We start from the raw sequence: 13,125 nt of genomic DNA, 5'->3' as shown, positions 1-13,125 counted from the left end.
TTTCATAGTGGGCCATATCTCAAATAATGTTGAGTTGGAATACAGGAAGGAGATAGAGAGCCTAGTGACATGGTGTCATGACGACAACCTTTCCCTCAATGTCAGCAAAACAAAAGAGCTGGTCATTGACTTCAGGAAGGGGGGCGGTGCACATGTTCCTGTTTACATCAATGGTGCTGAGGTCGAGAGGGTTTAGAGCTTCAAGTTCTTAGGAGTGAACATCACCAATAGCCTGTCCTGGTCCAACTATGTAGACGCCACGACCAGGAAATCTCACCAGCGCCTCTACTTCCTCAGGAGGCTAAAGAAATTTGGCGTGTCCCCTTTGACCGTTACCAATTTTTATCGATGCACCATAGAAAGCATCCTATCTGGATGCATCACAGCTTGGTATGGCAACTGCTCTGCCCATGACCACAAGAAACTGTAGAGAGTTGTGGACCCAGCTCAGCACATCACGGAAACCAGTCTCCCCTCCATGGACTCTGTCTATACTCCTCACTGCCTTGGTAAAGCAGCCAGCATAACCAAAGACCCCACCCACCCTGGATGTTCTCTCTTCTTCGCCTTCCCATCGGGCAGAAGATACAAAAGCCTGAAAGCATGTACCACCAGGCTCAAGGATGGCTTCTATACTGCTGTTCTAAAAACTATTGAATGGTCCCCTAATACAGTAAGATGGACTCATGACCTCACAGTTTACTTTGTTATGACTTTGCGCCTTATTGTCAACCTGCACTGCACTTTCTCTGTAACTGTAACTCTTTATTCTGCATTCTTTTACTGTTTACCTTGTACTACCTCAATGCACTGTTGTAATGAATTGATCTGTATGAACGGTATGCAAGACAAGTTTTTCACTGTACTTTGGTACATATGACAATAATAAACCAATATACCAATTTAAATTTATACTGTGCTGTGAGTCAGCTTATCTGTTGCGTTCTATTGTGAATCCCATAACGTTGACATTAAGAGACTTAGGATATACTTCCATTATTGGTATTGGGTGCTGGTTTATTATTGTCCACATGTACCGAGGTAAGTGAAAAACTTAGTTTTGTAAACCATCCGTACAGATCATTTCAAAACATAAGTACTTTGAGGTAGTACAAGGGTAAAGCAACGACAGAATGCAGAATATAATATTTCAGATACAGTTACAGAGAAAGTGCAGTGCAGGTAGACAATAAAGTGCAAGGGCCACAAGGTAGATTTAAGGTCAAACGTTCCTCTTTAACGTACAAGAGGTCCATTCAAGAGTCTTATAACAGCGGTATAGAAGCTGCTCTTGAGCCTGGAGGTGTGTGTTTTCAAGCTTTTGTATTTTCTGCCCAATGGAAGGAGGGGAGAAGAGAGAATGTCTGGGGTGGGAGGGGTCTTTAATTATGTTGGCTGCTTTTCTGAGGCAGCGAGAAGTGTAGACAGTCCATGGAGGGGAGGCTGGTTTTTGTGATGGACTGAGCTGTGTCCACAGCTCTCTGCAATTTATTGTGTTCTTGGGCAGAGCAGTTGACCTTCCTGTCACAATTCAGCCATCACATTTTCTGGTGTTGTCTGAGGCACTCTGACCAAATGCTGCGGGAGACCCACTTGTTCCTCTTTATTAGAGCCATCTTGATTTGCATTCTGCTTTCCAACAGAGAATTTCATTCGGTCTGTGGTCCAGCAGCTGGGGACACAGCATGTGGATCTGGACGGCCTGACTTCCAACCAGCTGGATGCATTGTCCAGTGTCATAGCCGATGCTCTCCAGGTTGTGGACAATGACAGGACAAAAGAAGGGGACAAAAGCAGCCAAGAAGCCCAGCAGAAGGAAGAAGAGGGAACCATCAACAGGGATGAGATCGTGCAGGGTAAGGAGAACTCGCTCTCACATAGTACTTCCCCCTGCTACCTACAGCACTTCAAATTGCTATGGGTAGGAGAGGGAATGGCCTGTTCCCAGGCAAGTTGAGGAAAATTTCATGAATGGGGTTGGGGCATTTTCTCCACAATTAGGAAGCAATGGCTGAATTCCTCCTGGCCAACCACATGCCACAATTCCTCTTTGGGTAACCACCGTCAATCTGTTAAATTGTTCGGCCAAGTTCTGATAGGTTTTGTAGTGGTTGCCAGCAGAAAGACCAAAGCCCAGTTTTTAATTTCCTGGTTTTGATTCCTAAAACAACTGGCTTCTGAGCCATCTGTTCTCCATGCAACTTACAAGATCATAAGCTATAGGAGCAGAATTAGCCCACTCAACTCATCGAGTCTGCTTCGCTATTCAATCATGGCTGATTTATTTTCAAACTGGTTGTCCTGCCTTCTCCCTGTAACCCTTAACCCCTTTACCAATCAAGAACCTATCAATTTCTGCATTCACTGCCCTTCATAGGGTGTATTTAAGGCTGAAGTTGATAGGTTCTTGATTGGTAAAGGGGTTTAGGTTACGGGGTGAAGGTGGGAGAATGGCTTTGAAAAGGAACAACTTTTGATTATGTGGTAAAAGGACAATTTAACTTTCTTACAGATAAGGACCGTCTCCATGTAATTTAACCCTTGAAAGATTCTGATAAATATGTAATCCCTCCATAGGAATTTATTTACCAGTTTTGCCACATAATTTCATCTCTTTTTAATCCTTTTGCACTATCTGTCATGCCACCTGTCTTTTGTCGTTGGAGAAATGAATCCATAAGACTTTTGGAGAAAACTAAGTTGGATAGTTGTGGCTACAGCACGGATCCTTTGTGGGACCTTGCTAGTTAATCTGATAATTGAGTATCTCTGCCCTTTCTCTTGATAGACACACACTGCTCACGTCATAAAAATGCAGCAAAATCATATTCCCAATAATGTGAATGTAGACCGGAAAATTTGTTTAAAAAACTGAAGAGTTTTTTGATCATTTGATGAGAATAGCAGCTGTTCCAGGCAATGAATGCACATATCTCCAACAGGCTCGGTTAGTTTGTGGCTCATCGGAGATGGCAGTGCACAAGGACAATCATTTGCTCTAGAATTTGATTAAACCACTGGCAGCGCTCTGTGAGAAAGGCTTGAAAATGAGTTCTACCAGGCGAGAGATCATAGTTGGAGGGCCAGTCTAGAACACTGTAACCAAAGAATGACATTGAAAATATAAGTAAATTGTGCGATTGACTGCCAGCAAGAACACAAGAAAATAGGAGCAAGAATAGGCCACTCAGCCCCTCAAACCTGCCCTACCATTCAATATTAACATGGCTGATATATGCTGGCCTCAAGTTCCCCATAACTCTCAAATCTTCAATCTTTAAAATGTTTATCTACCTGCACCTTAAATATATCTTAAGATCTGACCTTCACCACCCTTGGTGGGAGAAAATTCCAGAGATACACTACCCTCTGAGAGAAGAAATGTCTATGTACCTCAGTTTTAAATAACAGGCTCCTATTTATGTCACTATGTCCCTTTGTCCATGACTCTCCCACTTGTGGAAACATCTCAAAATTTATCCTATCCCCCCCTTAGGATCTTAGCAGACAACAGTTGTCTTAAGACGGCCACTGCAAAACAGAAGCTGATTTGGTAATCCTCCATGCTATTCAGTTAGTTTCAGTTACAATCAAGGTGACCTTTGTACAATGCATCAGTGCAGGCAGACTGGTCACTTCTGGAACTTGTATGTTGGGTATTAGCAGCCGAAATGATGTGGAATGTTAAATCAAGAGAATATTAATGACACCATTATGAGAGCCCTAGTGTTGAGTGAGGATGTGCACTGAACTGGGACATTGAACTGATGGAGTCGGGCTCTCCCAGGTAAAATGGTGCAGAACAGAATTGAACAGTGTGTTTCATTTCAGCCTCATTTTAGCAGCAATCATGCTTTTACCAAGTTTTTGGTGCCTGACATAATGCAGCTAGCAGATGTTTATGAGGACGAACGTGAAAGGCAATCCAATGTAGTGCAGATCTGATTGAGAGAATCCCTATAGGAAGAGTGAGGTCTGTGCTATTGTGCTATAAAACAATAGGAACTCTAATGCAGGACTGCAGGCTCATTGAGAATCATCATAATATCCACAGGCTCCATCAGTGCTCTGTGGGCCAGCAGTCTGAACACTCTGGGCTTCAGGGAATGGACTTCTTTGTACTTTGTCATTATCCTAATCACAGCTGTCATGAACCATGTATATTGTGTCTGCAGCTCATTGGCCAAATGTGACCTTGGAGCTCTAAAGCCCAGACCTGGCAGTCTTATTTGGACTTGCTCTCCTTTATTGCTTGCTTGGCCTGTTTGAATGTTGCGAGTGTGGAGGCTTTGGAGGGACGCTTGCCTTGCTTAAGGATAAATCCAAAATCAAGATCCCAAGATTTATGGGAACCATGTAAATTAATGAAAACAAGAATAAACAGATTCTCCAAAACATTCCTGCTCAGTCAGATGCATTAAACATGCAAAATATTAGCAGTTTTGTATAAGCTAGTGCAGAGTTCAGCATGCTCTTGGCCTCTGCTAATGGCATGTTTAGCACTATTAATAGGGGGGTCCTCTGGTCAATTGTATACCAGACAAAAGTAAATACTCACCACTGTAAGCAATAACCTTCCCAAGTGGTGCTCAGGAATTGAAAAAAACATGAAATACTATTAATAAGAATGTTATAGGTTAATTGTCAATGCACTTGTCATTATGATAAACTTTCAGACATATTTACACACTGTAACTCTAGGCTAACTGAAAATATAGGATGATGTTTTTGAGTCTGGGCATCAGTACTATACAGGGGCTATATCATGCTGTCTAATACGTACTGGTGTTCCTGTGATCATAAGAAACAGAAGCAGGAGTAGGTCATTCCACCCCCTTGTGCCTGCTCCTCCATTCAATAAAACAAGGCTGATGTTTTACCTCAGCACCATTTTTCTAAAACCCCATTTCTCTTCATTCCCTTAATGTCTAAAGATCTATTGATCTCTGTCTTGAAATAGACTCATAAACTGAGCACTTCAAACCTCTTCCAAAGCATTAATGCCCTCTGGGTGAAGGAATTTCTTTTCATCTCTGAACCTGACCCTTTATTTTGAGGCTGTGACTCCTGGTTCTAGACATCCCAATCAGCCACTAGTTTTGTATGTTTCAGCTCTCATTTTTCTAAGATGAAAAGAGTAATGGTATAGTCTGCTTAATCTCTGCTCAAATAACAAACTTACCATCCTAGGAATCATTGGTAAATCTTTGCTGCACTCCCTCCATGGCAAGTATATTCTTTATTAGACAAGAAGACCAGAGCTGTAGAGAGAATTCCAAATGCAGGCTCACCTGAGCTCCTGATAATTGAAACAAGGTATCTCTTTGGTATATGAATCCTCTTGCAGCGATAAAGAGATTGTTTGCCTTCCCAATTTCTCACAGTACTTGCATGTTCACTTTCAGTGCAAGGACATTTAGGACCCCTTGAGCACCAAGACCTTTCAATCCTTCTTCAACTTTAAAGTACAAAAGTTACTCAAACTTTTAAGTACAAAAGTTACCAGAGTAGATCACCTCACATTTTCCCATATTGTGTTCCACCTACCTGTCTTTCCTATTCACCCATTAATATACCTTTGAAGCCCACATAAACTAAGCACTATAAACCTCAAGGCCCTCCGGATGAAGGAATTTCTTTTCATGTGTGAGGCACTCTGGTGCTCATTGCAATGTTGAGTTAGGTCACCCTCTCGAACCTCACCACCTCTTCACTACCCCTCCCCCTTGCCCCTCCCCCCCATCTGACCATAGTGAAGCAGTCTGGTAGATCCACAACAGACAGTGGATTTGTTGTGGAATGGGATGGAATATGAGGAATACCAGCACTGTTTGGCTCATTCCCACACGAGGTAGTGTACAGTTTATTCAACAGCCCATGGCATTGTGTGGAGGAGAAAGTGGAGGGGCTACAATATTTGAATATACTTTTATCTAAAGATATTTTGGTTTACCAATGAAACATTTTAATATGGATGCTATCTTTTATATTTATAGGAAAACAAGCGGATGACTTAAATGAAAGGATCTCTATACAGGTTTGTAGAATATTTTTTTGAACTGTGATCTATTTTGTAAAGCAAACACATTTTGAAACGTGAATTATGAGGACTTCAGAGATGATTGCCCATTGCTACAGATAACAATGAAATGCTTAGTGTGAGCTTTATAAAAGAAACAAATATCTAACACTAAATTGTCATTGAACCACAAAGTATTGGTAGGGAAGAAACTGGCAGGTAAGAACAGATAAGGTTTTTTTATAGTAGTTAAATAAAAAGGCATCAAATTATAACTAATTAAATAAAATAGTGATGCAGGATCAGGTGATGTGTTGTAGCTGCATGATGTGGGAGCTGGTGGACCCCTTTGCGGTTGCTCGAGGAACTCAGGCTCAAAGTTGATGACCTGGAATCTGAGCTTCAAACACTGCGACACATCAGGGAAGGGGAGAGTTACCTGGACGCTGTGTCTCAGGAGGCAGTGACGCCCATTAGATTAACTAGGGTCTGTGGTCAGGGAAAAGAGGGTGTGACTGTGAGTGAGGCAGGTAGGGAGATCCAAGAGGTAGTGCTGGAGGAGCCTCAGCCCTTGAACTTGTCCAACAAGTCTGAGATTCTTGCTTCCTGTGTGGGTGAGAGTGGGGGCTGTAGGAAGGATGAGCAACCAAACCGTGGCATCGTGGTTCAGGGAGCCATTCAAGAGGGGGCAGAGAAGAGAAATGTAGTTGTGATTGGGGATAGTATAGTCAGGGGAATAGACACAATTCTCTGTTGCAAGGATCGAGAGACCTGAAGGCTGTGTTGCCTGCCTGGTGCCCGGGTTCAGGACATCTCATCTGACCTGCAGAGAAATTTGGAATGGGAGGGGAAAGATCCAGTTGTCATAGTCCATGTGGGTTCCAATGATGTAGGTAGAGCAAGGAAAAAGGTTCTGCTGAGGGAATTTGAGCAGCTAGGGACTAAATTAAAAAGCAGAACCAAAAAGGTAATAATCTCTGGATTGCTACCTGAACCACGTTCAAATTGGCACAGGGTAAATAAGATCAGGGATTTAAATGCATGGCTCAAAGATTGGTGTGGGAGAAGTGAGCTTGAATTTGTGGGACATTGGCACCAGTACTGGGGAAGGAGGGACGGGCTCCACCTGAACCACACTGGGACCAGGGTCCTGGTGAATTGCATAACTAGGGCTGTAGATGGGACTTTAAACTAAATAGTAGGGGGGGGGGGGGTGGGTTCAACATTGGAAGAGTATGGATAAAGTAAAAGGGAAGGAGAGTGCAGGAGAGGTTACTGAAGTCTACAGAATAAGGAATAAGACAGAAAGCTTAGAAAGGGCTAAGAATTTAACTTCAGGCAACATGGAGACAAATTTGAGAAGAAGTGTGGTGAATACAGGACTGAAGGTATTATATTTGAATGTACACAGTATATACGAGGTAAGGTAGATAAGCTCATAGCACAGTTAGAAATCGGCAGATATGACATTGTGGGCATCACAGAGTCGTGGTTGAAAGAAGATCACAGCTGGGAGCTAAACATCCAAGGATACACATCCTATCGAAAAGACAGGCTGGTGGGCAGAGGGGGTGGGATAGCTCTGTTGGTCAAAAATGAAATCAAATCCTTAGCAAGCAGTGCATATGATCAGAAGATGTAGAGTTCTTGTGGGTAGAGTTAAGAAAAAGGGTAAAAAGACCCTGATGGGAGTTATATACAGGCGTCTGAATAGTAGCCAGGATGTGGGGTACAAATTACAACAGGAGATAGAAAAGGCATGTAAGGAGGGCAATGTTATGGTAGTCATGGGGGATTTCAATATGCAGGTAGATTGGGAAAATCAGGTTGGCACTGGATTCCAAGAGAAAGAATTTGTAGAATGCCTACGAGATGGCTTTTTAGTGCAGGTTGTGGTCGAGCCCACTAGGGAAAAGGCAATTCAGTACCTGGTGTTGCGCAATGAACCAGATTTGATTAGGGAGCTTAAAGGTAAAGGAACCCTTAGGAGGCAGTGATCATAATATGACAGAATTCACCCTGCAGTTTGAGAGAGAGAAGCTAAAATCAGATGTATCAGTATTACAGTTGAGTAAAGGTAACTACAGAGGCATGATAGAGGAGCTGGCCAAAGTTGATTGGAAGGGGACCCTGGCAGGGATGACGGTAGAGCAGCAATGGCAGGAGATTCTGGGAGTAATTCGGTAGACACAGGATCAGTTCATCCCAAAGAGGAAGAAGCATTATAAAGGGATGATGAGGCAACCGTAGCTGACAAGGGAAGTCAAAGACAGCATAAAATCAAAAGAGAGGGCATAAAATATTGAAAAAAATAATGGGAAGCTAGAGGATTTAAAAGCCAACAGAAGGCAACTAAAAAAGCAATTAGGGGAGAAAAGATGAAATATGAAGATAGGCTAGCCAATAATATAGAAGAGGATACCAAAAGTCTTTTCAGATATATAAAGAGTAGAAGAGAGGCAAGAGTGGACATTGGACTGCTGGAAAATGACACTGGAGAGATAGTAATGGGGAACAAAGAAATAGCGGACAAACTGAATAAGTATTTTGCATCAGTCTTCATTTTCCTGCAACCTCTTTAATACACCAATCAACTCCAGCCTAATTCTCCTTCCACCCACTTAACAACACTTGAGGTATTTTATATAGACAATTAACTGACCAACAAGCATGTGTTTGGGATGTGGGAGAAAACCAGAACACCTGGGGAAACCCATATGGTCACAGGGAGAACGTGCAGACTTTGTACAGAATCACAGGAGGTCAGGATCAAACCAGGCTGTTGGAGCTGCAAGGCAGCAGCACTACCTGCTGTACCATTGTGCCAAACCTTAAATGCAACAATGCTGAAGTGGTATATAACGAATGCATCAAGCAAGTGATAACAAAGTGGATGTTTTACTTCTATGTGGAACTTAGTCTGACCATTGTGTGGAGCCTGTTGTACATAAGTGTCTAAAGGAATTAAACATCATTATAATTTAATATTAACTAATACTGATTAATCCTTTTCACAGAGGAAAATTCCCCACACAGAGGAGATGAGCAGTGAAGAGAAGCAAATTCTTACTGAAGTTCTGGGTCTTGACGCCTTGTACATCAACTCTCACAAAAACCAGGTCAAAAGGTTTGGCTTCTCGTCCAGTGGAACAGTTGGTATAGAAAATGTGAAAAGCAACACTATCACCAGAGAGGTGTCCACTGCCAGGAAGTCCAAAAGTGGCATCTTTGGCTTAGAAGATGGGTCAGATTTTGACAATCAGGAAATTGATGGGAATTTTCTGTACAAAGAAACTCAGAAGAAAAATTCTCAGCTTGGAGACTTGAGCCTGGATGTAGAATCATCAAAAAACGATCTTTGTGGATATATCGTGACAGAACAAAAGTAAGTATCGGGACTATCATGTCTTTAACAAAAAAGTGAATTATAATGGGAACTTCACCAGACAGTGATGTTTTGTTCTCCTAGATTGGGTTTGCTGTGGATGGAATAGAGGGCCACATCCATAGAAAGCTAAACAGAGTCATCATTTCAGGTCAATGCCTTTCATAAGAACCATGATAGTCCCTCTCCCACAATTGGAGAACTCTGCACAGTTCCGGTCTATAGATATTAGAAAAAGTGTAAAAAGGATTCACAGAAGTGACAACTAGTGGATATAATAATAGGGCAAGATAAATTATTGTTAATTACTCTGTTCCAAACCTCTGTCTCTAAAGAACAAGAGATGAGTCACACTGGTGATTTGTTAATTCAAGAGGTTTCTTTGAATGAAATGTTTTCATTTGAAGCCAGGCATAAGTTACTGGTAGATGATGTAAATGGAAGTGTGGAAAATTTCAGTGAGGCTGCATGGGAGCCAAGGACAAGATCAGCATTAACTAGAGAAACCCCCAGGTAGAGCCATTAGGGGGCTATTTTATAGTATTAATTCATCCTGTCCTTGGAAACTGTTCACCTGGATCTCATTCACCTTTTGTGCCTTTCTGTTGCTCCCACAGAGGTGGATCAGCAGCAAATCAGCAAACTCATTGATAGATCATTAAGGAAAGTGCAACTCCCCACCACAGAACTGGAGAAATGTAAATGGTTCTGGTCCATAACAAGGATACAGAGGCATTGATGACAAGGTGATACCTTGACAGAAAAGCTGTTATTATAAGGAAAGAGTGAACTGTCTTTGACTTTATTCTTCAGAAAAAGGACAAGGGGTGAACTGATTGAGGTCTTTAAGATGGTGAAAAAGAGTGGATAAGGCAGATGTGGAGAAAGGGTTTCCATTTGCAAGGCAGTCAGAATGAGAGGGCATAAATGCAAGAAGGTTATTGATTAATTCTGTAGTCAGTTCAGGAGAAACTGTTTTACCCACTGAATGGAAGAAAAGTGGAATGAATTTCACAAAGAGCAATTGAGACAAAAAATTATTTAAGGGAAACATTAAAAAAATGAGAGAGAAAGGATTAGAAGGACCTACTGATAAGGTTGGGTGAACCAGTGTGGGAAGAGGCTCATGTGGACCATAAACACAAGTATATGGTATTTGGGCTGAATGGTCCAGGTCTGTGCACAGACCAATCCTCACCCAATTTGAATAATCTGATGGAAGGTCATGTGAGTTAGTGCTTTCCTGACCCAATTCCTTCCACCAAAGATTTCATGATCTGCAAAAGTCATTAACACTGAAGGCTCTGATGCAAAACCTGAGTGTCTAGAATGTATCCTCTATCTGCTAGAGCTAATCATGTTAGTAATGTTAGTGATACAGCACAGACCCATGCCATTTGGCCCATAATGTTGATGCTAGCTCTTTGCTGGTACAAATAATTAGTCTCAAACATCTGCTCTTTCTCAACGGCTCTGCAGATTTTTCCTTTTTTTAGAATCGTAGAATCATCGAATCATACAATGTGGAAACAGGCCATTCGGTCCAACGCATCCACACTGTCCAGTGCTCACCATTTTCTGTTATCCCTATCGCACTGCAGTTAGTCCATAGCCCTCTATGCCTAAGTGATTTATGTGTTCATCTGGACACTTCTTAAATGTCCCAGCTTCAACCACTCCCGTAAGCAGTGCGTTCCAGGTACTTATCACTCTCTGGTTGAAAAAGGTCCCCCTCGTATCTCCTCCAACTCTTTTCCCACTAACCCTAAATCCTGTAGCTTTATCTACCTCTAAGATAGGGAAAAGTTTTCTGCAGTCTACCCTAGCCCTTTCCTCATAATTTTATAAATCATGCCCCCTCTTAATCTCCTCTGCTCAAGGGAGAAAATAATAGTCTAATCCTATTCCTACAACTTGGATGAGAAGGTCAGGTTCTTCTTGTGTGGAGGTGAAGAAACGATCAACATTAAAAAGGCAAGGAAATGCTGGAAATACTCATCAGGGCACGGAGAAAAAGAGTTAATGCTTCAGGTCAATGACCTCGCATCCAAATTTTTCCTCAGTAATGACAAAAAAAAAGGCTGAAACTTTAGCTCCAATCTCTGTTCATAACTGAACTGCTCTATCCCAGGCAACATCCTGGTGATTCTCCTCTGCATCCTCTCCAGTGCTATCACATCCTTCCTATAACATGGTGCCCAGAACTGCACATAGATGAGGTCTTATTCTCATGTCTGTTCAGAAAATGTTCACTTGTTCCTTTAGATTAGACATCAGTGGAAAAATGACAGATGGTGAAGAAGAAATTGTCCATTGTGTTCTGCCAGCTGCTGCTTCAATGATTTTTAAAGCTTAAAATTAAATTTATTTCCTCGTCTTATCATCCATGTGGATAAGGGTGTATGAGTTAATTGGTCAAGAAGATCCATTTGGAGTAAAATCCATCATGACCAAGCTTCTTTAGAATTTGCTCCCCGCTCTGTTCCACGTGAATACTTCCAGAACCTGAAAATAACAACAACCACATTCACATGTAGCAGCTTAGCATAGTATAAACATCCAAGCATCTTCATGGCACCATTACCAGTCAAGATTTGACATTGTAGAATGTAATGACATTAGGCCAGAGTATTAAAGATGGGTCAAAGCAATGGGTATTAATAAGCATCATCCAGGGAAAAGAGCTAGAAATTTATTGGAAGAGATTTCTAGAACTTACATTCCTGGCAGCTGAAGGCATGACTGACCATGTTGAAGGAATTGAATGTGGCAACTAACAAGAGGCCAGAATTGAGGAAATGGCAATGCACAAATACTTCTCTGAATCTTCCCAACATATTCCAAGGAGGAGTCTAATCCTATTCTTACAACTTGGATGAAAAGGTCAGGTTCTTAGGACTTCCTGAGGTTTGGCTGGGTGGGTGGAGGTGAAGAAACAATCAGCATTAAAAAGGCAAGGAAATGCTGGAGATACTCATCCGGGCATGGAGAGAAAGAGTTAATGCTTCAGGTCGATGACCTTTCATCCAAACTCTTCCTCGTTTAGTCATGGAGTCATACAGCATGGAAACAGGCCCTTCGGCCCAACTGGTCCATGCCAACCCAGATTCCCAGATAGGCTAAGCCCATTTGCCCACATTTGTCCCATATTCCTATAAATATTTCCCTTTCATGTACCCCCCCAACACTCTACGCAAAAGATGTATTTCACTGTGATGTACATGTGACTAATAAAGATATCTTAATCTTATCTATCTTACCTGTCCGAGTACATTTTAAATGTTGTTAATGTACCTACCTCAACCATTTCCTCTGGCAGATCATTCCATATACTGACCACCCGCTGGCTGAAAAAGTTGCCCCTCAGGTTCCTATTAAATCTCTCCCCTCTTACCTTAAACCTATGTCCTCTAGTTCTTGATTCCCCAACCCTGGGAAAAAGACTGTACGCATTCACCCTTTCTATGCTTCGCATAATTTCATACATCTCTATAAGATCACCCCTCATTCTCCTATGCTCCAATGGAAAAAGTCCCAACCTGCTCAACCTCTCTCCATAACTCAGTCCCTTGAGTCCTGGCAACATCCTCGTAAATCTCCCCTGCACGCTTTCCAGCTTAATGGCATCTTTCCTATAGCAGGGTGACAAAAACTGAACACGATATTCCAAATGCAGCCTCCAAATCTGTGACAAAGAAAGCTGAACTGTTAACACTGTCTC

The 13,125-nt window shown here is 42.0% G+C and overlaps 1 protein-coding gene across 2 annotated transcripts in view; it reads left to right on the top strand.

The window, feature by feature from the left end:
* ptprn2 (protein tyrosine phosphatase receptor type N2) overlaps positions 1-13,125 on the top strand; it is a 771,544-nt gene that overhangs the window by 288,061 nt on the left and 470,358 nt on the right. For both annotated transcript variants that reach the window (XM_052016228.1, XM_052016227.1), the window contains exons 7-9: positions 1,644-1,856; positions 5,997-6,037; positions 9,037-9,404. In XM_052016228.1, coding sequence (XP_051872188.1) covers positions 1,644-1,856; positions 5,997-6,037; positions 9,037-9,404 — 622 coding nt within the window. The remainder of the gene's footprint in view (positions 1-1,643; positions 1,857-5,996; positions 6,038-9,036; positions 9,405-13,125) is intronic.

Source organism: Pristis pectinata, chromosome 5 (assembly GCF_009764475.1).
Source record: "Pristis pectinata isolate sPriPec2 chromosome 5, sPriPec2.1.pri, whole genome shotgun sequence".
NCBI classification, from domain to species: domain Eukaryota; kingdom Metazoa; phylum Chordata; class Chondrichthyes; order Rhinopristiformes; family Pristidae; genus Pristis; species Pristis pectinata.
Note: the sequence above shows the minus strand (reverse complement) of the source record. Positions and strands in the feature narration are given on the sequence as shown.